We start from the raw sequence: 25,361 nt of genomic DNA, 5'->3' as shown, positions 1-25,361 counted from the left end.
GAGGATCAAATTGGCTAACACCAAGGCTTTATAAATAGTAGGACTGTTTCTCCAGCCTGTCTTCATTCTGTTCACAGCTAAAATTTCCTGGCAGCTTGTAACTAATGAGAACGGAAAAGTACTGTTTGCAGAGATTTCAGCTAGCTGACTTGAATGCTCCCATGATGCTTTGTCACTGATTGTTGTACTTACTGCTCCCTGGGGTGGCCATTCCCTTCCAAGTTGAGCTGGGTCTCAGGTAATGAAAACAGCAACACTCTGACCAGGACCCCAAGATGGTCACAAGGAAAGCCCATCTTGTCCTCATGAGAGTATGACCACACACATGTTCTCTCGCTGAGAGCTGTGACACCCAGAGGTCACAGGCTTGGCTAAGGATGTCTATAGGACTTGAATAGTCCAGCCTCATGTGTCAGTTGGGGATAATGATTGGACTAGCATAGACCTATAGGTAAGTGTGCAGTAATGTCAGATACAGCTAATATGTTGTCTCACCTGAGCTCTGCAGTACTTCTGCAATGAAAGTGTTGTTTCCCTGACTTTACTGATGAGCAAAGTGGAGGCTTGGAGAGCCAAGGTTTTATTACCAACCGGTGGCTGGGCAGGGATTTTTGACTCCAGAGTCTGTGTCCTTAAGTACTGGTTTCAGTTCTCCTTTATCTGGAATTCTTGAAAGATGTACCTTGCATTAAACAAATCAGACACATAAAATCTCTTTGCCTTGGTTTTTCACTTTCTCATTAGAGAACTCATTGCTTCATAGAACTTTACATCAGCTGAAAGTTGTTGTAATGGATTTCCATGTAGTGTGTGTGACTATGTTGTGTTCATTTCTGTCTAGATACACCTTCTACTGTGCACACCTGTGTGCACACACACAACCCACCCCTCCTCCCCTCCAAAAACAAAACAAATAGGAAAAAGATCAGAAACAGTCATTGTGGATGTGGAGAAACCTGCAGAGACCTTATGAGGCAGATGACATTGGAGGTCAGCAGTTGAGAAGGGGCAAGCACCTGGTCAGAGGGAATAACCTTTGCAAAGAAATGATACCATTAAAGGGATGCTGATATTCCTGTGTTCCTAGGGGAAGGGAGTAAACAGGGATGGGACTGGCAGGGACCACACTGTGCATGTCTGTCCTGCCAAGACCCTGATTCATGCTAAAGAATTGGGGCGTATCTTTAGAAATTGGGGCAACTTATCTAACTCAAGAGTGTTTGCTCAGATTTGTCAGAAAGTTAACAGGCAGCAGTCAGGGTAGACGAGGTAGGGGATATAGAAAGGATACATACCAGGCAGCTGTTGCAGTTCAGGAGTGTATGTGTGGAAGATATAGAGATAGTGCTGTGTTCTTTGGAGTATAAGGGGCAGGCAGCAGGAAGGGTCAGCCAAAGGAAACAAGTGGGATGGAGGAGAGGGAAAACAGGTGAGGGTGGAGGGGTGGAGGAGAGGGAGAGCCTGGGTAGTCCAAGGGTGGGACATTAATGTCAGATGTTGTGGAGGTATCAGATGAACAGAAATTCAGAAAGGCAAGTTTGGTTATGATTCTTGGAAGTCACTTGTGATTGGCAGAGATTTCACAGTGGGACATATTGGAAGGTAAGGTGGGAAGAAAGTGACTCAAGATGTTTCGCTGGGAATAAAAGGAAGAAGGCAGCAGCCTGAACAGAAGGCTGGTTGAAAGAAGAGTTGTGAGTCCTTGTGTTTGATGATTTTAAGAAAGAGTGAGGCATGAGGCAAGGTATCAGTGGGTAAGAAGAGCTTGGGGATCCAAGAGACCAAGTGATACTGATGGCACAGGTTCTCACAGTGGGGAGTGGGAGCTTTTCCCAGGCCCACAGGACTCAGCATTATTGATAGTGGGTGTGTGCTAATTAATGTCAAAGTTGGGGTGTTACGTAAATGTTCAATTAGTAGAGGAGTTTTGCTCTGTCAAAGTAATTCTTTGCTTACCAAAAGGACTTACTGCAAGATTCTATTAAATAATGAACTCGAGTTTGTTGAGGTTTTCTCTTTGTAAATGTGTATAAATGCTGCACTTGTGTGAGGCTCCTCAGGGATTGGGCCCTGTCTCCCAGCCAGAAAAGCTTTCTGTTCTTTACATCCACCTTCCCCTGTCCCCAGGCCTGGGACACCTGGGGTGGAGTGGACAAGTCTTGGAGGGAGCAAACCTTTGTGTTTATCTGGGTGCTTTCTCAGAAAGAAGAAGGGCAGAGGGGCTGCTTTACTTTTTCTGGATTTCTCTTTTTAGATTTACAGGCCAAGGAGTAGGTTATAGGAGGCAGTGAGATGAGAAGGTAAAAGTGATGGACAGGGACTCTGAATCTGTAGCCCTCCTTGCGCCGGCCTGAGCCTTCCTCATTCCAGAAATTCTGTTCTCAATACAGCAAACCTTCTGATTTTGCTCATAGAAAAAGCTCCAGCCTTTTCACATGATAGCTTTTTTTGAAGCTGAGAGGTATCCAAATGCATTAGTCTTAGATGAACACACCTGGAATCTCACTTTTATGGGAATTTCATAGATTATACTCTTGAATTCCAGTTGTACATTTTTGCTTGCACACACAGGCATTTCAGAGTGTAATGAGAGGAGACTGATGCTCATAAAGAAGGCTGACTTTACAGTAAACCACCTCCTAGGAGAACTGAAGATGGGGCTTGAGCTGAGGTGGGGTCTCCTCTTCACCATCCTGAGCAGCAGCCGGGCCCCAGTCTTCACCCAGACAGTCAAGGACCTCGGCCTAAACAGCATCCAGCTCTTAGAAGTCTTGTAAAATTAGGCTGGGCGCGGTGGGTCACACCTGTAATCCCAGTACTTAGAAGGAGGCTGCGGCAGGCAGATCACTTGAGGCCAGGAGTTTGAGACCAGCTTGGCGAACATGGCGAAACCCTGTCTCTACTAAAAATACAAAAATTAGCTGGGTGTGATGGTGCATGCCTGTAATCCCAGCTATTCAGGAGACTGAGGCAGGAGAATTGCTTGAACCCGGGAGGTGCAGGTTGCAGTAAGCCAAGATCGCGCCACTGCACTCCAGCCGGGAAGAAAGAACACCCCAACACCAAAAAAAAAAAAAAAAAAAAAAAGAACAAAAAGAAAAATAAAAAGAAAAAAAAACAAAGAATTCTTGTAAAATTGAAAACAAAACTCAGACTTTGGCTACTTGAATCTCTAATGTACTAGGAAAGCTATTGTACCTGTTATCTGTTCTGTTTTGTTTTTTTTTAATATTGAATGTGTTCAAAGCTCATCCCACCTGTATGCAGAGTGTGTTAGAAACTATGTTGGATGTGGTTGTTCTCTTTCTAGAAGGTAGGGCTCCCATGACAGCCGTATAGGCTCTCTTGGCTGTGTAAGTAAGCACAAAATAAACCAGTAAAGAAAATGCCTGCTTTCTGTGTGAATACGTTGTCGTTTGATGTCATGGTGTTAAGTATGAAGGTGCTATAAAGAAAAGGGGAGAGTTTGCCCCTCGTTAGGGAGGAAGTTCAATTTTGGTAAAGACTTTGAGGGTAAGAGGAAAGTGATTGAATGAGTGAGCTGAGACAGAAGATGAATGAGGCGAGGTGAGCCTCCATCTTGTCACTTGTCCCCGCCCACCTTCAGCCCTCCTGGGGCTGAAGTGGTTCAGCCTGAGTGTCCTTGGCCCTGCCCTGGGTCCCCCAGGTGCATACTCTCCTGCATGTGCTTACACCCTCAGGCTTGCCTGCATTCTCCATGCTGGTGCCCCCAAATAGCCTCTGGATCTACTCCCTTTGGCATTCTGCAGTCTACTCTCCAATGTGGCAGCTGTGCATTGACCTTTTAAAACAGCCAAATAGCATTGGTCCCTGTTCCAACCTTGCAGTGAGTTGCAATCACTTTTTAATTAAATTCTGAACTCTGTTTTAAAAAGCCCTGTGCTGATCTTGGCTATTAAGATAGCTTCTCCTCTTTGATGATAACAGTATTATTTGTATTAATAATCTACATCAGTAAAAACATTAATGATGGTGACAGTGATGACTGCAGCTAACACTTACTCTGAGCCATGCACTGTTCTGAGCATTGTATCTATTCACTCATTAACCCCAGGAACATCTTTGAGGTAGGTACTCATGTGCCCCCATTTTATAAATTTTATAAATGTGAAAATGGAGATATGAGCCCAAGGGCACAGTGAATTGGAGGCAAAGCTGAGCCCTGAGCCAGTGCTGTGGCTGTGGATCAAGGACTTTGTGTGGGAAGCTCTCTAGGCTGCTCATCTCCGTGGTCTTCATAGCTGGCTCTGTCTTGCCATTTATCAGAGTTCTGTATGAATGTCCAGTTCTTCCCAGGAGCCTTCTCTGTTGACCAGAGGCTCTGAGGGCCACTTAATCACTTTTGATGTACTCCAAGTTTGTAAGTTCCACGTTGTTCCCATCTGTGTCCCTGGGACCTACAACAGTAAGGGTACCTGGGCCAGTACTCTTTGAGTGGCAAGTGGGGCTGGCTCTGATGTGTGGGCTAGCTATGGAGCCCTGACCTGAAGCCTGGGATCCAAGTGTGGGTAGTCCTAGCTGCGAGGGTGGCACAGAGAGGCCGGAGACTGGACAGAGGCTGGGCAGGGCAGGTAGATATGGCAAGTCCTTGGCTGGGCTGTATGTAGGGTTTCTGATGCTTCCATACTCCAGGCAGAGTAAATGGTGCTGTTGGCGGGAGCAAAATTGGACAATGTGGGATTCATTTTTCCCTAGAAGATTGGGTGGTTCTTGGTGCTGAAAGTCCTCCCAGTATATAATATCTTCAAGAAAACAAAAGACAACCTCACTAGTCATATCAGAGTAGTTTAGTCTAAGAATCCCTAAAAATTCAGTGTTGCCATGCTATGAGTAAAGCTAAGAAACCAACATGACAGTGCCCTCCACATACTGACTGTTGTGAAAACACGTCTTGTTTTTTTTGGAAAGTCCTCTTGGTAGACCACTAACATTTTCGCCCCTAAAACAGCAGGAGCAGTAAATAACAACCTTCTAGATAAATCAAATGGGAAAGCATTGCCAGAATTTGCTATATCAAGTGCTGTGAACAGTGGCAGCCAGCAGGGAAATTATGCAGAGAAAAGTGCTTTTATTTGCTTTTCAAAGTTGGTGGGACTGGGGGAATATGGGAGATGGGAAGAAAGGGAGGAAAAAAAGAGAAAAATACCATCATCTTGAGTTGAAAATGATGCTAAACGTTTTTGCTTAGGACTGTCATTCAGTATCAAGGGAAGGAAACTGTTAACTCAGGTATTACTAATAGTCTCATGTTGGTGAGGGAGAGAGAGCTCCCGTGCATGAAGACTGGGTAAGAACTTCTAAGTCTCAATAGCCTAAGAATTGGGATCATTATTGTTCCCATTTTATAGATGAGGAAATTGAGGCTTTAATAAGACTGAGAAATTTGCTCGGATAACACAGCTAGTATGAGCTGAAGCCCAGGATTCAAACTATGGGCTGACTTGAACCCCAAGGTCTGAATTGTCACAACTGCAGACTTAAACCTCCTCCCCTTTCCCTCTATTTGAATGTTAATTGACATGGTATATTTGTGAAAACTAACTAAAACCAGAAAAATTGAAAAAAAAAAAAAGACTCTGTCAAGTTAATAATAGTGACCACAGGCTTTTTTTTTTTTTTTTTTTTTTTTTTTTTTTTTTTTTTTTTTTTCTTTTCTTTTTTTTTTTTTTTTCCCTCAGTTTTTCTGGTTTTCTCACTAGTTAGTATCCCTTTTCTGTTCCAGAATTAGGTCCAGGAGTTACCTTGCATTTAGACGTTATGTTCTCATCACCTTCGGTCTGTGGCAGTTTCCATCTTTTTTTGATTTTCATGACCTTCACACTTTTGAAGAGGCTAGGTATGTTGTAGAATGTTCCCAATTTGGGTCTGTGTAGTATTTTCTTAGAATTAGACTCAGGGCTATGGATTTGGAGAGGAATACTGCAGAGGTGTCTTGTCCTTCTCATGTCACATCAGAGGTACATGATGTTAACATGAGTTATTACTGTGATGTTTGCTTGGATCATGTGGCTGAGGCTGGTCGGCCAGGTTTCTCCACTGTCATGTGACGGTTGTCCCCTTTCTGTACTCTGTTCATGAGAGCCACTAAGTCCAGCCCCACTCAAGGGTGGGGGATTAATCCCGCTTCCTAGGAGGATGGAGGAGTTTCAAAGAATTTGTTTAATTCTTAGCATATATTAAAACCACTACAAGGAATAGATAAATATTTTGGGGGAAGATACTGACTTAGAGGTTATGCAAATATTCTGTTTCCTTAAGGTCCTACTGATGTTAGCATCATCGTGGTTCTTGGCAATTACCATGTTTTAATGGTAATTTCCTATTTCCCTCATTCCTTCTGCATTTTTAATTGGACTTCCATTAGGAAGATTTGTCCCCTTCCCTAATTCATTCATTATAATTTATTCAGTTGTTTATATCAATATGGAGTCACAGGTAATTCTTTTATTCTTTGCTACTATATTATTTATTTTGCTCCCCATACTGTTCCAGCTCTGGCCATTGTGACTTCTGAGTCCTTTGACATCTTTGCATCCCCCCACCCTCCCCCCACTTTTTATTTATTATTATTTATTTATTTATTTATTTTAGTACTTCCTTACTTTCTGGCACTACAGGATTCTCTGGGTTCATCTTTTATTTTCTCTGTTTCAGTCCTAGAATCAGCCATTGTCCAAGGGAATTGTCCAAGGAGCCCAATTCCCTTTATTGAATAATATTTAGAAACCCAGATCTGGGCACTCAGAGGGCATGTGGCTCCTGCTTGTAGGCCCGGTCAGCAGACCAAGCCAGGACATGGATGTGTGTTTACTACCCCACTGTGACACATGCCTCTTTATTTTTTACCTCTCTCTCTGGGTGTATAGGAACTAAACATGAGCTGTCACCTGTATTTAGCAATCTCTTTTAATAGGTGAGTTCTTTGTCATGGAGAAGATGTGTCCCTGACAAATTGTTGGCCATCAGGATCCTGTGTCCTCACTTCTGTGGTTGCTGTGGTCATGAGCCGCCAGTTTTTCACCTTCTTCCAATGATGATGGATATGTCCTTCTTTCCTCCAGGCCATCCCCCTCACTGATCAGTGCTCACTTGCTACTCCTCCTCCTGCTATCTGTATATTTTTGAGTTAGGCATCTTCATGCACTGCTTGTAATTGCTGTTGTGGGCCCCTCTGTTAGATCATTCCCTCACTGGCCTCCTCTTCACCGAAGTGCAGCAAGAACTTCCGTTCTTATCTCCTTTTCTGTGAATGTGATAGGTTTTCATGGCCAGTGGCTTTTAAACTTTGGCTACAACCTGTAGTTATACTGAGAAATACATGTTAACAAGGCTCCCAGGTATGCACTTGCCTGCATAGTGGCAGTTTCACAAAACAGAGCTTGCTCTTTTTGAGTGCAGTATATCTTGTGTATTTCATTCTATTTTCTTCTGTTCTGCTCTGCTAAGAAGATTTTATACCTACCCTTTGAAAAAATATTGTTCTGGGGAATAAATCCTCCAGCTATGTATAAAAGTCTACAGTCCCTTTCTCTTAGCACTGTGTTGATATGAGGGTGGGGTGTGGATTAGCACTCGGTATAGGGTGGGGTCAGTATTAGCACTGGGTGTGGGGTGGGGTAGGGGGTCTTAATTAGGACTGGTTGAGGACAGTGCAGGATTGGTGCAGTGTCTACAAGGCTATGATTTTGAGGAGAGGGATTCAGAATCTAGGGTGTAAGCTGTGGATGAATTAGAAAGCTTCCATATTTTCTCTACTGCTTTTTTTTTTTTTTGAGACAGAGTCTTGCTCTGTCTCCCAGACTGGAGTGCAGTGGTGCGATCTCCGCTCACTGCAAGCTCCGTCGCCTCCCGCGTTCACGCCATTCTCCTGCCTCGCCTCTCGAGAAGCTGGGACTACAGGCGCCCGCCACCACGCCCGGCTAATTTTTGTGTATTTTTAATAGATACGGAGTTTCACCGTGTTCTCCAGGGTGGTCTTGATCTCCTGACCTTGTGATCCGCCTGCCTTGGCCTCCTAAGGTGCTGGGATTACAGGCGTGAGCCACCACGCCGAGCCTGTTTTCTCTACTTCTGAGAAGGACATTTCTGAGAAATAATTGTGTCATTGATATGCATCCTTTTTGATACTATAGGTACTGTAGGTTTGAGTGTTAGGGGTTTTCTTTGGCCTAATTTTTTCTCACATGGGAAGTCTTTTAAGAATTTAAATGGTAAAGCTGGTCTTATTTTTTCTGATTTTGAATGAACAGGAAAATAAAATTGAGTAAAGACTAAAGTAAGATACTTATATAATTCTGAATTTTTTTTTAAAGAGATGGGGGTGTCTCACTATGTTTCTTAGGCTGATCTCGAACTCCTGCCCTCCAGCAGTCCTCCTGCCTCAGCTTCCCGAGTAGCTGGGGTTGCAGGTGCAAGCCTCTGCACCCAGCTTAGTTCAGAATTCGTATTTATGGAGTAGATTATCTAATTTTGTTTTAAAATATATATTTCACACTTAAATACTGCTAAAAAATTAGGAAGCCTCTTTCCCACATTAAAATAACACAATTTAAGAAAAAACTCACTGTGCAAACTTCCATTTTTAGTAGGTTAAAATAGTTTTATAGTAAATATACGGATTTTTGTTGATGTTGGCTGACCATCTGACACAGATTGTCAAAAGTATTCCCTAAATATGCATTTAAACCTATCAGAGTATTAGTGGGCATATTATCAGTGATTCCGAGTATCTTGCCTTATTTTTTTCAATAAATATAGAATCATCTAGTTCTTTTTAACTGTAGCCACAAAGTTAATTTTAAAATGTAAAACACATTTTCAAATATACTTCTTATAAGAATTTTTTATTAAAGTGAGCCTTCCTGACTAATCAAACAGTGTCAATGGGGCTGCCCCAGCCCCTGTGGCCCCCACGCAGGCCAGAATCAGGTCAGTGACAGGGTGGTCCCTGGGGTCTCTTCCTGTGTTCCTCAGCTGGACTTTAAATGGCAAATAGAGAAGATCAGCAAAAGGCAAAAATTGGTTCTTTGAAAAAAAAAAACGTCAACATAGACAAACTTCTGGTACAACTTATTAAGAGAAGAAAAGAGAATTTACAAAGAAGCAAAGATGGAATGGTATTGGCAGCATGGTGGCTCACGCCTGTAATCCCAGCACTTTGGGAGGCCAAGGCGGGCGGATCACGAGTTCAAGCATTTGAGACCAGCCTGACCAACATGGTGAAATCCCGTCTCTACTAAAAATAGAAAACTTAGCCGGGCATGGTGGCACACACCTGTAATCCCAGCTACTTGGGAGGCTGAGGCAGGACAATTGCTTGAACCCAGGAGGCGGAGGTTGCAGTGAGCCAAGATCGTGCCACTGCATTCTAGCCTGGGTGACAGAGCAATTCTCTGTCCCAAAAAAAAAAAAAAAAAAAAAAAAAAAAAAAAAAAAAAAAAAAAAAAGAAAAGAAAAGAAAGAAAAAAAGAAAAGGGGGTAATAACAAGTAGAGAATAAAAAAAAAATGAGTAGAAAATTGATGTAACTCTCTTTTAGACTTTAAGGAAGGCAGGAGTTCTGAGTATATAAAAATGTTGATGTTAAAAAGGATTGGTGCATTTGACTATATTAAAATGAAGAATTTGTGTTGACTAGATAGACATCTTTAAAATATGAAGACAACTTATAACCAGAAAGTATTTGTAAACTATAAACCAACAAATAATTCTTATCCAAATATATAAAGAACTTCTACAAATCAAAGGAATTACAAACAAAAGTAGTGAAAGACATGAACTGGAATTTCACAGGTGATGAGACATATATGACCAATAACTATATGAAGAGCTGTTCAGCCCCATTAATAAGCAGAGAAATGTGAGTTAAAACTATACTGAGAACTATTTTTATGTATATGTAATTGGCAAGATTTTATAAATTCTGACAGTACAAAGCATGGATCCTATAGTTCTGTAGCATGACCCACTTTGCTGGTGAGAGTAAACTGGGGCAATCCCTCTGGAAAACAGTTTGGCATTATCTCTTAAAGTTGAACATGTATATATCCTTTGACCTAGAAGTTCTACTCCTAGATGTATAGCCAAGACAGACTCTTTTTTTTTTTTTTTTTTTTTTTTTTTTGAGACGGAGTCTCACTCTGTCGCCCAAATGGGAGTGCAGTGGCCGGATCTCGACTCACTGCAAGCTCCGCCTCCCGGGTTTACGCCATTCTCCTGCCTCAGCCTCCCGAGTAGGTGGGACTACAGGCGCCCGCCACCTCGTCCGGCTAGTTTTTTGTAATTTTTAGTAGAGACGGGGTTTCACCGGGTTAGCCAGGATGGTCTCGATCTCCTGACCTTGTGATCCTCCCGTCTCAGCCTCCCAAAGTGCTGGGATGACAGGCTTGAGCCACCGCGCCCGGCCCCAAGACAGACTCTTTAGATTTTCAGAAGTACACAAAAAGGAGGGAATAGCATAATGAATGCCCACGAAACTTTCACTCTGCTTCATCACTTAGCAACACGTCATGGTTGTTGTTTCATCTTTCTCCCTACCCTCAGACTTTTGGTTTTGTTTTTGATAGAACAAATCCCAGACATCATGTAATTTCACCCGTAAATACTTCAATAAGAAATAAGGACTTAAATTTAACAGAATTATCTTATCTTACAAATTTATAATTCCTTAAAATCATCTAATACCCAATCAGTATTTACTGATTTTCCTGATTGTCTCAAAAATTTTTTTTTCTTCAAATTAGCATCCCAGCAAAGGTCCAAACATTGAATTTGGTTGATAGATCTTATGATTCTTAATTTAGAGTAGTTCCCCTTCTCATTTTTTGTCCCATGCCATGTATTTGTCCAAAAAACTTAGAACTTAGCCTTGTATAATTTCACTGATTCTAGATCTGGCTGACTGTGTGCTCCTGGTTTTGATGGCCGTGCTTCTCTGCCCCTCGTCTTTACTGTGAAGTTGTATTCAGACCTGTAGGTTGGAATGGAATCGAGATCCCGTGTTGGGGGCAGTGGTACCCAATAGGCAGGCCCTTTCAGGGGGCACATAGCATGTGTGTCACAGATATTTGGGGTGTTCTGGATCCTTCTGTCACAGATTCCTCCTCAGCTTTTCACCTGGTGCTCACCAGGAATGAATGAAAGTTGCCAGACTCATTGCCTTCGTTACAGAAGATGGTGCAAGATAGTGATGTTCTCATTCTGTTTTACCTTCTTCGCTTATTATCTGGAGTTCTTATTTAGGGGCATGGCCTTTCAGAAATTACAGTTCCTATGGAACCATTTTATTGATGACTTTTCAGGTTGAGCAGGTCTGATCACTAAAGGTGACCCCTGGAGATTTTGTTTTATGAACTCATGGAATTTTTTTTTTTTTTTTTTTTTTTTTTTTTGAGACAGTCTCACTCTGTCACCCAGGCTGGAGTGCAGTGGCGCCATCTCAGCTCACTGCAAGCTCCGCCTCCTGGGTTCACGCCATTCTCCTGGCCTCAGCCTCCCGAGTAGCTGGAACTACAGGCACGCGCCACCACGCCCAGCTAATTTTTTGTATTTTTAGTAGAGATGGGGTTTCAACATGGTCCCGATCTTCTGACCTCGTGATCCGCCCACCTCCGCCTCCCAGAGTGCTGGGATTACAGGTGCAAGCCACTGCACCTGGCTGAACTCATAGATTTTTAATATGCTATGTGCTTCAGTCCATTGTGGACTTCATTTATTTATTTATGATTGTCCCATCTTTGGCCAGCAGGGAGCCTTCTGAAATTGGCTGATGTGTCCTTTCAGCATGACCCTCCTGGTCTTTGACAGTTCCCCACTTGCTGTAAGGAAGACAGCTAGGCTCACCCTGTGTGTTCTGGCCCCAGGTTGGGGACTAGCCACATCTCTGGGAACTCTGGCTCTCCTGTTGGTGAGTTAGCATTGTCTTTGAAGTAGGCGGCTACTGTCATTGGAAGACCAATGTGTGGTAGATGCTAAAGAGGTAATAAATCAGGTATCGATAAAATTGTTGACACTAGATTTTTAGAAAAAGCAACTTACAGATAAAAAAGTGTAGAATTATTAGGCAAAAGGCATAACTTCTCTCTCTAGATGTCTCAGAGGGTTCAAGAATCATCCCATAGTCATAAAAGCTGCTCAGTGAGCTGTCTTTCCATAGCCAAAGACTTTCTAAAGGGAAAGCACTGAGTAAGAAAGCAGTACTGAGTGTCACGATACCTTGTTTTAGTCATTTTAAATGGTTTGTTCCTCACCTTTTGGGAGAGATGCTGTTAGTCTTCCCATTTTATAGGTCAGGGGACCAAGGCACACAGAGAGGCTGAGTGACCTAGTCCCTGGTTGGTGTGCAGGGAAGCTGGGCTTGACCTCAGGCTGGACACCACGGACACACAGAGCATGGAAACTGCTTGACTGCTGTGGGACTGGCTTGGAGACATTGATTTGTAGGACATACTTGAGACCAGAGCCTGTGGCCTGGGGTGGCTGCTACATTGGCACTGAGCCTTTTGTGCGGCTGGCTGAGGTGGCATGTTATCCACAGTTGGCCTGATGTGGGTGGGGAGGGGGTCACGTCCCTGCTAGTAAAGAAGCATGAACTTAGAAATAATGCATGCACAGCAATGAAAGGAGCCTGGTGGGTAGGGGAGCCTCAGCGGGAGCTGGGCAGCAGGCAGGGAGGCACCGCCCTCTAGACAGATGAATCTGGCAAGAGTTGCAGGAAGGCTGGTTAATATGAGGTGCTTGTCTGTGCAGAAGCCTGGCTGTGGTGACTGGCTCCAGCCTGTCCCTTCATAAGTGAGAAGGTTGAAGGCTGCAGAAGTCAAGACCAAGGCCCAGTCTACGTCTGGGTCGCTGGAGTTGGGGCAGACCTGGCAGCTGGAGGCCTAGAGCTGGGGTCCAGGCATTGAGTCATTTTTGAGCACTGAAATCCGCATTAGTGGACAAGCTCTCGGGAGTGAACACTCCTAGGAAGATACAACCGAGAAGTAGGAAGTGGGCCTGACCGACCATGAGTTTTAGGCTTCAGAAGCAGGGCAGTGGGCCTCAAGGATGGGTCATTTTTATAATAATGCTTATTTTATAAAGCTTTGAAAATGAAGAAACCCAGAAGAAAATTGACCGTATTTCCATCAGGTGGAAGGAATCTTGAGTTGAGACTGAGCATAGGCAGGGAAGAGTTGACAGATGAGGAGGAGTATTCATTTGTGGGAGCAGGAGGAAAAAGGGAGGAAGGAATCATGACACTCAATCATGGGCTACCTTGAGTGCCTTGCTGAGGCCCTGGCCTTGTCTCCTGGGCCATAGGGAGCCATACGAGGTTGTTGAGAATAATGTAGTCACAGTGGCATGCGAAGAGACTGAGGAGAGATGCAGCCATGGCTCCCATCCTGGTGTGGAATGTGCCGGGTCAGTGAGATGAGAAGAAAATTGGTAAGAGACAGGTGAGAATTTCAAGGGAGAGAGTGAGCCATGTCTGCTGGTTGCCTCATACCTATGGTGCGTACATCACACACATATATACTGCATGCCCATACCACACCCATACTATACCTTATGCACACATATGCACACTGCATGCATACATGCATACCATATACATGCACATAGCAGACACATATTGCATGCCCACAAGCACCACACACACACCACACACATTGCATGCACATGTGCACCGCACACATGCACCACACATACAGACTGCACACACATTACACATGCCTACATGCACATGCAGGTACACATGTACCAAACACATGCATGTGGCACAAACACATTGTATGCACACACATATACCCCCACACACATATAGTGCGCACATACCTTTATCACACAGTGCACTGCACATATACCACACACATGTACTATGCACACATACACACATGCTGGCTTAGTCCATTTGGGCTACTATAACAAAATACCATAGCCTGGGTGGCTTGTAGACCACAGAAATTTATGTCTTACAATTCTGGAGGCTGGAAGTCCAAGATCAAGGCACCAGTAGATTCAGTGTCTGGGGAGGCCCTGCTTCCTGATTAACGGATCTCTGTTTTCATGTGGTGTCCTCCCATGGTGGAAGGGATGAGGAAGCTCTTTGAGACTTCCATATAAGGGCACTAATCCCACTCAGAGGCTCTACCCTCATGACCTAATCACCTCCTAAAGGCCCCACCTCCTACTGCCATCACCTTCGGGGTTAGGATTTCAAGATACACGTTTTAGGGGAACACAAACATTTCAGACCGTAGCACACATATATGTACATTGCACCCAAATGTTGTGGGACCTCTTCTGAGGGGACAGTGAGGTCAACAGGTGGTGAGGTGTGATGACAACTCTTTCACCTGGGATAATGGAAGGAGATGAAGGTGACAGGGATGTTGTCATCTTTGCACAGAGTAGTGGCTTTTGTGCAATTTGGTTAAGGGCAATGTAGTTAAGAGTGTGAACATTTAAAGGGTAGACAGGATTGATTGCAAGAGATATGAAAGAACAGCTGTATTTGGGGTGACAGAGAGGGGGCTGATAAACCGGGCCTCAATCACTGAGCCCCAGGGGGCGGGAAGTGGGGAGCAGCAAGCTTGACATTTCTGTGCAAACACCTCCGCTTTGGAATCACTGGCTGTGACTTGGGGAGCCAAACCTTGCCTTTAGTCAGGCAGTCAATGCCTATCATAGGCATTCTCTCTCTGGAGAAGAGCTTGAGGTCAGCCCTTATCTGGTTGAATTATAAATCTATTACAGGTTTGGGGCTTTAGCTTCCTAGACAAAACTCTTTAGGTTAGGTCTTTGACCTCCTTTTACTCTTCATTTTACATATTTGCCACTAGCTTTTGCAAAATCAGGATTGTCTGATCCTGTTTTGTTTTTTGTTTCGTTTTATAGACAGGGTCTCATTCTGTCATCCAGGCTGGAGTGCAGTGGCACAATCATAGCTAACTATAACCTTGAACTCCTGGGCTCAATCCATTCTCCCACCTCAACCCCTCAAGTGGCTGACACTACAGGTGTGCGCCATATGTGTGGCTAATTTTAAAATGTTTTGTAGGCTGCGTCTTCTTATGTTGCCCAGGCTGGTCTCAGACTTCTGGCCTCAAGTAATCCTCCTGTTTTGGCCTCCCAAAGCGCTGAAATTGCAAGTGTGAGCCTAGCCTAATCCTGTGTTTTTTAAAAACAAATGGAAGGAGGCTGGGCACGGTGGCCCACGCCTGTAATCCCAGCACTATGGGAGGCTGAGGCAGGCGGATCACTTGAGGTCAGGATTTCGAGACCAGCCTGGCCAACATGGTAAAACCTCATCTGTAGTAAAATACAAAAATTAGCTGGGAGTGGTGGTGCCCACCCGTAATCCCAGCTACTCTGGAGACTGAGGCAGGAGAATTGCGTGAACCTGGGAGGCAAAGGTTGCAGTGAGCCGAGATTGTGGCACTGCACTCCAGCCTGGGTGACAGAGCGAGACTCCGTCTCAAAAAAAAAAAAAAAAAAAAAGAGGACCTTTTGGTTTCTAGTGGCAGCACTCAAACAGGCAGACTGGGTAGGTCAGGTTCCTGACGATGAGTCTCAGAAACCTGGTCAGAAACCTGACCTACTCAGTCAAGAACTGCTTGCCTGCATGACAGTGACTCCTGGTGACAGTGCCGCCAGCTCTCCCTGTGCAGGTGACCCTGGTGCCTGGCTTGCCACACTCAGCAGCTCCTAGGCCTGCAGTCTGCCAGGAAGGGTCTGGCCTATCCCCAAGGAGACATAGGGCCCTGCTACCCGCAGCACCCAACAGGCAACAGAGCCTGTTCTGTGTTTTTCCTTTAACACATTTAGAACCTTGTTATCCCAGCTCATCGGGAGTGGGAGCTGCAGGGAGACCTACTCCATAATCTTCAACCTGACTGCTGACTCACTTTCCTACTCCCACCCTTGGTGCTGAAGCATGGATGCTCCCTCCCCTGCCTCCTACCGTGTGCCCAGGCCTGCAGCTGCAGGGGTGACCAACAGTGGCACAGTGGGGGCCAGAGACACCTGCACTTGACAGGACGCTTATTTTTACATACTGTTGGCTGGAAATAATCAACCTTATTTAAATAGAATGTGCATTCAGAGCACTATAAAAAGCACCCAACAACTTGCAAGGGCTGTTTAAGGAGTGATTCTCCTGCTTCCTTTGGGGGGAATCTGCAGGTTCCATGCAAGAGGAGCCAGGCCAGGGCTGCTGAGGACACAGCAGGAGGATGGGGTGAGGCAGGTTCTGTGTGACCAGAGCCCTCTCCAAAAGCATACAGCTTTACTGCAGCGTTTAGTGGCAAGGGTGACAGATGTTCTCCCTCACTCCAAGGCAGAGACTGACCGCCATTTGCCCTGGAGGAGGCAGAACCCATGTGGGCATCACTGGTGGTATAAGCTGAGTGACTGCACTGTTGCTGGCGGCAGCATCCCCAAGGATATCCCCCAGCATTATACTCATTCTCCTTTCTTGAGAGAGCCATTTCTTTTTCCCAACTTTTGAGGAGTCTTCATGTTTACTCCCTGATCTCTGCCAAGTGCTGGGGCCATGTTGGTCTTTATTTTGTGTGTGTGTGTGGGTATTTAATTTGTATGTTTTCATAATTTTGACTTTTTTCAAATGGTAATGTATGTACAAAAGTGTCAATGAAAAGAAGTCTACAGTTTCCAGCCATAAAAGTAGCTGCTGCTGTCCTATTGTTCTTTTGGAAATATTCTCTGCATGTTCAAGCATATTTATGTCAGATGTGAGTCTTAAAGCTGCTGTCAGTGCTCACCTAGAAGGATCCTGTGGAAACTTGGGGGCTGGGTGAGTCCCCCTCTCTGTGTCTGACTCCTTCGTACTCTGCTCCAAGAGTCAGGCTAGTAGTGCTGCTGCTGTGGCCCTGGGACCGCACCTGGATTCAGGGGCTGCAGGGTGCATCACTGTCTCCTGTTAGCATTTTTTAAAGAGAACCATTTTTCTCTTGGTTATAAAAATGTCTACATATTCTAGGGAGGTTGGATAATACCTAGGTACAAAGAAGAAAGTCAGATTCCTTGTTACTCTACTATCAGAGATAACCACAAAGATTTAATGTGCTTCTTTTCAGTCTTTTTCATATATGTGTATACACGTGTGTGTGTATTATGTTTCTTCTTAGAAATTAAAGTCATTCCATACTTAAAAGTAACAATACCCCCTTTTCAGTTTTATGGTATATTGAAAGCTTCCTCCGTATCACTAAATAGTCTTTGAAAATGTGTTTATTGGTTGCATCTAAATCTTTCTTTTGCTCCCCGTTTTCAACATACTGTACGTTCTTTAGTTTCCTTCCCTGCACCCTGTTTCTCATGTCATTCAGCCAGGAATCCTATGTGACTCCTGGTTTCCATATGTCATTTCTCTGTCCCACAGTGGCCCTCATGTGTGAGTAATTTAAGGCTGACATCTCTTCTGATTGGTTAGTGTCTAGTCCTGCCAGTATTCAGTGTTGAACTTTGAATATCACCTCTGATTGAAATTAGTTTCCTTAGCTACTGTGTTTGCTCATGCTACCACAATAACGTACCACAAAATGGGCGGCTTAAACAAATGTTGATTCTCTCACAGTTCTTAGAAGGGATGTCTGAGATCAAAGTGTCAGCAGGGCCATGTTCCCTCTGAAGGCCTTAGGGGAAGATATTCCCTCTCCTCTTCAAGCTTTAGGTGGTGTCCTGCGATCCTTGGCGTTCCTTGGCCTATAGGCACATCACACCATTGTCTCCACATGGCCTTCACATCGTCTCTCCAAAGTCCCCCTTTTAAGGACATCAGTCATAGTGGATTAGGGCCTACCCTAATGACCTTGTTGTAACTGCGTCACCTATGTAAAGACCCTGTTTTTATTAAGGTCACATTCTGAGGTCCTGGGGATTAAGATTCCAACATAGCATTTTAGGGGACCCAATTCAGTTCTTAACAGCCACCAGTTGCCAAGCCCAGAGGACTCAGGCTGTGGTGGAGGCCCAGCTTCATGCCTAGACAGTATGCAGAGCATACCCACGGTAGGTAAATATGTTCTTGTCTTAGAACTCTGGCCAGAGAAAGCCTGCACTCTTGGACCACCCCTTCCCAACTCTTGTCTTGCATGTGTAAGATACATAGATGTAGATACGTGTAGTTCTGTGTTTTCCTGTATGAACAGGATCATAGTACACACATTGTTTATGAGCCCATGTGGCCGTCTCCCTGCCAGATTTTGTCTGCTTGTCTCTGAACAGGCCCTGGAGAAGTTGACTGAGCTGCACCTACTGTTGGAATGTTCTGTGTTCATAGCTGCTGCCTCCTCCATGACTAGGCTTTTGTCTGTAATTTAGATCTTCAGTTCACTATAATGGACTTGTGAGTCTAAACTTACATAGTGTTTATATTATTAGCATTGTTACATTTTATGGAAAATATTATATTTTATTTTTAACATCAGCTTCTTGGTAGGTTTATCTGTATCTGTGCTGTGTTTATAACAGACCTATACAATAAGATCTGCTTGATTGAGTTTTTTAGGCTGTCTCATTAAACGTTTTACTTATGTCTTACAAATGAGGTATACAATTTTAGTGCAGTCCTTTTAGCTTTGATTTATTTACTAGGAGAAAATAGAGGCTAGGGGTTGGATTAGGATTGAAGTTTAGCAGCTGCAGGATGAAATAGTTTTGCCTTTTTTTTTTTTTTTTTGAGATGGAGTTTCGCTCTTGTTGCCCAGGCTGGAGTGCAATGGTGCAATCTTGGCTCACTGCAACCTGCAACCTCCGCCTCTCAGGTTCAAGCAATTCTCCTCCCTAAGCCTTCCAAGTAGCTGGGATTACAGGCATGTGCTCCCATGCTCAGCTAATTTTTGTATTTTTAGTAGAGACAGGGTTTCGCCATGTTGGCTAGGCTGGTTTCGAACTCCGGACCTCAGGTGATTCACCCACCCTTGGCCTCCCAAAGTGCTGGGATTACAGGCATGAGCCACCACACCTGGCCTCTTTTTTTTCCCTTTTTTTTAAAGATACGCCCTGCCAAGCAGTTTATAAGAAACCAAGGACTCATGAGCCTAAGAATTTTATTAATAAGGGCCCTCTGATTAATTAACAGGCCTGGATCTCAGTACTCTGAAGGCCAGCAGCACCAGCTATACTTTGACTGTGGTCCCAGATACTTTTCCTAATCCGTAGGGTGCTGCACTGAGGTTTCTTTTCTGTAGCTTTTCCCTTGTCATGTGGTTTCCAGGGGTACCATGTAGGAGGGTCAGAAAGGAAGTCACCTGAAAAGAGGAGGGGTTTCCAGATGCCAGAGCAAGCAAGCTTGAGGTGAAACTTGAGTTGGTCACGTCTCCAGGATGTAGGAGTGGCATGTGGCTGGGCTGTCCATGGGGTCATCTGCTCAGGCATGGCTGGCTGGGATCTTACCTTTTCTATTCTTTTTCAGGATTCAGGAGCAGTTCCAGAAGAATCCCGACAGTTACAATGGTGCTGTCCGAGAGAACTACACCTGGTCACAGGACTATACTGACCTGGAAGTCAGAGTGCCAGTACCCAAGCACGTGGTGAAGGGAAAGCAGGTAATGGCCTTGGTGGGTAGTGGTGGGTGGCTTCACCCAAGCCAGTCAAAGCTGTTGCAGGAAAGACCCAGCATCCTTGAGGGAGTGTTGAGATCGCCTTTGGGATGTGAGGCATGTTCCTTCTCCTGCCCTAGGAATGAGCTGAGCACACCATCCTTGCTCCCCTTATTCTGTCTGTGAGGTTCTCCCAGCTGTTCTGCAGAAATCTCCCTCTGGGGATGGTGAGCCCTGTTCACACTACTTCCTGAGAGAGAAACCCAAGCATCTGATGTCCTCACCTATTTTATAAACAAAGCCATAGGCACTCTTGGGGTTCCTATTGTAGATGGCCAGCCTCTCAGTTTTCAAGGGAATCCTCAAACATTATCTTGGTGAATTCTCTTTTTTCCTAAAGATTAAATCTGCCTTCGGTTTCCCTAAGAAAAGTCCAGTCAACTAAATGCACAGTGATAGCTAACATACATAGCATCTGTCGTGTGAGTTTCCTGGGCTTTGCCAGCCCAGAGTCTAATAAACTCAAATTAGACAAAGTGACACAGTGGGTAGCACCTCCCCGTGTATGGTGATGAACCATGCATCACAGAGATGAAAGGTTTACGATTTAATTCTCCATAACTTTTTTTTTTTTTTTTTTGAGATGGAGTCTCGCTCTGTCGCCCAGGCTGGAGTGCAGTGGCCGGATCTTGGCTCATTGCAAGCTCCGCCTCCCGGGTTTACGCCATTCTCCTGCCTCAGCCTCCCCAGTAGCTGGGACTACAGGCGCACGCCACCTCGCCCGGCTAGTTTTTTTGTATTTTTTTAGTAGAGACGGGGTTTCACCTGGTTAGCCAGGATGGTCTCAATCTCCTGACCTCGTGATCCGCCCGTCTCAGCCTCCCAAAGTGCTGGGATTACAGGCTTGAGCCACCGCGCCCGGCCAATTCTCCATAACCTTTAATCACAGGAGAAAGAGAACTCTCAGACTCTGCAGTTCTCCCAGGGCAACAACATGGCTGCACAGGAGGGAGGGAGGGACGGAGGGATGGAGGGACAGGCCCACCCCATCCCAGCGTCCCCACTTGTTATCCTTGCTATTTTTTTTATTTCCTCCTATTCACATAGGTGGCATGCATGTGCCGAGGATAAGCTTCCTGGTCCCCACACCCTCTTTTTTAAGGTTGACTTGGAGTCCTCAAAGGGCATGCCATCCCTGCTGGGGCCAGCCACCTGGTGTCATTTCCTGTGCCTCTGTTACTGCTTAGTGGCGTGATGGGTAGGCCTGTAGTTTGTGCACTGATACCAACCATTCTGCTTTCCCCAGGTTTCTTTTATGCCTCCTCAGGGAACAGGTGTCAGGCTGTGGGCCTTTGCTCCCCTCAACAACAAACACAAAACTTATTTTTCTTCAGCTACAAACACCCCGTCACCCCCGTTTAGGCTACATCAGGTCATGGGTGAGACCCATTGAAGCCCCATCCAGTCCTGAGAGGCAAAGCAAAGAACCCAGGTCACAATGATGAAGTGGATGGCCAGGCCTGTGTGCTGTGAGGCTCTTCCATGGAGCAGGGAGCCATGTCATGATGTACCTGTAACATTCACAACTTGAGTTTCAAAAACTAAAGTTTCTGAAACCTCCATCTAATGAGTTTAAGTGAGTATAAGTTTAATCTTTTTTTTTTAAATAGAGTTGACCTCATTCTGTCACTCAGGCTGGAGTGCAATGGCATGATCACGACTCACTGCAGCCTTGAACTCCTGGGTTCAAGCTATTCTCCCACCTTAGCCTCCTGAGTAACTGGGACTTCAGGTGCTTGCTATCATGCCTGGTTAAGTTTTAAAATTTTTTTTGTAGAGATGGAGTCCTGCTGTTTCCCAGGCTGGTCTTGAAATCCTGGCCTCAAGTGATCCTCCCACTTCAGTCTCCTGAGTAGCTGGGATTGCAGGTGTGAGCCATCATTCCCACTGGAAGTTTAATCTTTTAGTGGGAGAGAGATGTCTACTCAAGGAATTGTGATAAGAATAACATTATCATAGGTTGTTGTAAATAGATAATTTCCGCTTATAAAAAAACTCAAGTAACAGTGCAAAATGGGACGTTACATAATTTAAATCCATAATATAAAAAAATTTGATATATGCCAGAAACTGTATCCATATTTCCTTCTTCATGAGAACCTGCAACCTGTGAAGTAAGCAATTTCTTTTTTGTTTTTAATTTCTTTAAAAAAATTTTTATTTTACTTTAAGTTTTATTTTACTTTAAGGGATACATGTGCTGAACGTGCAGGTTTGTTACGTAGGTATACATGTGCCATGGTGGTTTGCTGCACCTATCAACCCGTTATCTAGGTTTTAAGCCCCACATGCATTAGGTATTTGTCCTAATGCTCTCCCTCCCCTTTCCCCTGACCCCTTGGCAGGCCCCAGTGTATGATGTTCCCCTCCCTGTGTCTGTGTGTTTTCATTGTTCATCGCCCACTTATGAGTGAGAACATGTGGTGTTTGGTTTTCTGTTCCTGTGTTAATTTGCTCAGGATGATGGTTTCCAGCTTCATCCATGTACCTGCAAAGGACATGAACTTATTCTTTTTTATGGTTGCATAGTATTCCATGGTGTATATATGCTACATTTTCTTTATCCAGCCTATCATTGATGGGCATTTGGGTTGGTTCCAAGTCTTTGCTGTTGTAAATAGTGCTGCAGTAAACATACATGTGCCTGTGTCTTTATAGTAGAATGATTTATAATCCTTTGGGTGTATAGATACCCGGTAATGAGATTGCTGGGTCAAATGGTATTTCTGGTTCTAGATCTTTGAGGAATCGCCACACTGTCTTCCACGATGGTTGAACTAATTTACACTTCCACCAACAGTATAAAAGTGTTCCTATTTCTCTACATCCTCTCCAGCATCTGTTGTTTCCTGACTTTTTAATGATTGCGGTTCTAACTGGCATGAGATGGTATCTCGTTGTGGTTTTTATTTGCATTTCTCTAATGACCAGTGATGATGAGCTTTTTTTTCATGTTTATTGGCCACATAAATGTCTTCTTTTGAGAAGTGTCTGTTCATATCCTTTGCCCACCTTTTATGGGGTTGTTTTTTTTCTTGTAAATTTCTTGCAGATTCTGGATATTAGACCTTTGTCAGATGGATAGATTGCAAAAATTTTCTCCCATTCTGTAGGTCGCCTGTTCACTCTGATAGTTTCTTATGCTGAGCAGAAGCTCTTTTGTTTAATTAGATCCCATTTGTCAATTTTGGCTTTTGTTGCAGTTGCTTTTGGTGTTTTAGTCATGAAGTCTTTGTCCATGCCTATATCCTGAATACTGTTGTCTAGGTTTTCTTCTAGGGTTTTCATGTTTAAGTTTTATGTTTAAGTCTTTAATCCATCTTGAGTTAATTTTTGTATAAGGTGTAAGGAAGGGGCCTAGTTTCTGGTTTCTGCACATGGCTAGCCAGTTTTCCCAGCACTGTATATTAAATAGGGAATCCTTTCCCCATTGCTTGTTTTTGTTAGGTTTGTCGAAGATCAGATGGTGGTAGATGTGTGGTGTTATTTCTGAGGCCTCTGTTCTGTTCCATTGGTCTATGTATCTGTTTTGGTACTAGTACTATGCCGTTTTGGTTATTGTAGCCTTATAGTATAGTTTGAAGTCAGGTAGTGCGATGTCTTCAGCCTTGTTCTTTTTGCTTAGGATTGTCTTGGCTATGTGGGCTCTTTTTTGGTTCCATATGAAAGTTAAAGTAGTTTTTTCTAGTTCTGTGAAGAAAGTCAGTGGTTGCTTGATGGGAATAGCATAGCATCTATAAATTGCTTTGGGCAGTATGGCCATTTTCATGATATAGATTCTTCTATCCATGAGCATGGATTTTTTTTCCATTTGTTTGTGTCCTCTCTTATTTCCTTGAGCAGTGGTTTGTAGTTCTCCTTGAAGAGGTCCTTCATGTCCCTTGTAAGTTGCGTTCCTAGGTATTTTATTTTCTTTGTAGCAATTGTGAATGGGAGTTCATTCATGACTTGGCTCTCTGCTTGTCTATTATTGGTGTATAGGAATGCTTGTGATTTTTGCACGTTGATTTTGTATCCTGAGACTTTGCAGAAGTCGCTTATCAGCTTAAGGAGTTTTTGGGATGAGACAATAGGGTTTTCTAAATATACAATCATGTCATTTGCAAACAGAGACAATTTGACTTCCTCACTTGCTATTTGAATACCCTTTATTTCTTTCTCTTGCCTGATTGCCCTGGCCAGAACTTCCAATACTGTGTTGAATAGGAGTGGTGAGAGAGGGCATCCTTGTCTTGTGCTGATTTTCAAAGGGATGCTTCCAGCTTTTGCCCATTCAGTATGATATTGGCTATGGGTTTGTCATAAATAGCTCTTATTATTTTGAGATATGTTCCGTTAGTACCTAGTTTATTGAGTGTTTTTAGCATGAAGGGGTGTTGAATTTTATTGAAGGCCTTTTCTGCGTCTATTGAGATAATCATGTGGTTTTTGTCATTGGTTCTATTTATGTGATGGATTACATTTATTGATTTTCGTATGTTGAACCAGCCTTCATCCCAGGGATGAAACCGACTTGATCATGGTGGATAAGCTTTTTGATGTGCTTCTGGATTCAGTTTGCCAGTATTTTATTCAGGATTTTCGCATTGATGTTCATCAGGGATATTGGCCTGAAATTTTCTTTTTTTATTGTGTCTCTGCCAGATTTTGGAATAAGCATGATGCTGGCTTCATAAAATGAGTTAGGGAGGAATCTCTCTTTTTCTGTTGTTTGAAATAGTTTCAGAAGGAATGGTACCAGCTCCTCTTTGTACCTCTGGTAGAATTTGGCTGTGAATCCGTCTGGCCCTGGGCTTTTTTTGGTTGGTAGGCTGTTAATTACTGCCTCAATTTCAGAACTTGTTATTGGTCTTTTCAGGGATTTGACTTCTTCCTGGTTTAGTCTTGGGAGGTTGTATATGTCCAGGAGTTTATCCATTTCTTCTAGATTTTCTAGTTTATTTGCATAGAGATGTTCATAGTATTCTCTGATGGTAGTTTGTATTTCTGTGGGATCAGTGGTGATATCTCCTTTATCTTTTTTTATTGTGTATGTTTGATTCCTTTCTCCTTTCTTCATTATTATTCTGGTTAGTGGTCTATTTTGTTAATCTTTTAAAAAAACCAGTTCCTGGATTCATTGATTTTTTTCTAAGGGTTTTTCATGTCTCTGTCTCCTTCAGTTCTGCTCTGATCTCAGTTAGTTCTTATCTTCTGCTAGCTTTTGAATTTGTTTGCTCTTGCTTCTCTAGTGCTTTTAATTGTGATGTTAGGGTGTCCATTTTAGATCTTTCCCACTTTCTGATGTGGGCATTTAGTGCTATAAATTTCCCTGTTAACACCATTTTAGCTGTATCCCAGAGACTCTGGTATGTTGTCTCTTTGTTCTCATTGGTTTCAAAGAACTCGTTATTTCTGCCTTAATTTCATTATTTACCCAGTAGTCATTCAGGAGCAAATTGTTCAGTTTTCATGTAGTTGTGCAGTTTTGAGTGAGTTTCTTAATCCTGAGTTCTAATTTGATTGCACTGTGGTCTGAGAGACTGTTTGTTATGATTTCCATTCTTTTGCATTTGCTGAGGAGTGTTTTACTTCCAATTATGTGGTTGATTTTAGAATAAGTGCTATGTGGTGCTGAGAAGAATGTATATTCTGTTGATTAGGTCAGCTTGGTCCACAGCTGAGTTCAAGTCCTGAATATCCTTGTTAATTTTCTGTCTTGTTGATCTGTCTAATATTGACAGTGGGGTGTTAAAGT

The 25,361-nt window shown here is 43.6% G+C and overlaps 1 protein-coding gene across 2 annotated transcripts in view; it reads left to right on the top strand.

Annotated features, from left to right (window-relative positions):
* NUDCD3 (NudC domain containing 3) overlaps window positions 1-25,361 on the top strand; it is a 106,972-nt gene that overhangs the window by 44,051 nt on the left and 37,560 nt on the right. For both annotated transcript variants that reach the window (XM_009203011.4, XM_003896041.5), the window contains exon 3: window positions 19,438-19,570. In XM_009203011.4, the coding sequence (XP_009201275.1) occupies window positions 19,438-19,570 (133 nt within the window). The remainder of the gene's footprint in view (window positions 1-19,437; window positions 19,571-25,361) is intronic.

The sequence above is a fragment of the Papio anubis genome, chromosome 4 (assembly GCF_008728515.1).
Source record: "Papio anubis isolate 15944 chromosome 4, Panubis1.0, whole genome shotgun sequence".
Taxonomy (NCBI): domain Eukaryota; kingdom Metazoa; phylum Chordata; class Mammalia; order Primates; family Cercopithecidae; genus Papio; species Papio anubis.
The sequence above is the reverse complement of the archived record's forward strand: the minus strand, read 5'-3'. Positions and strand labels throughout refer to the sequence as shown.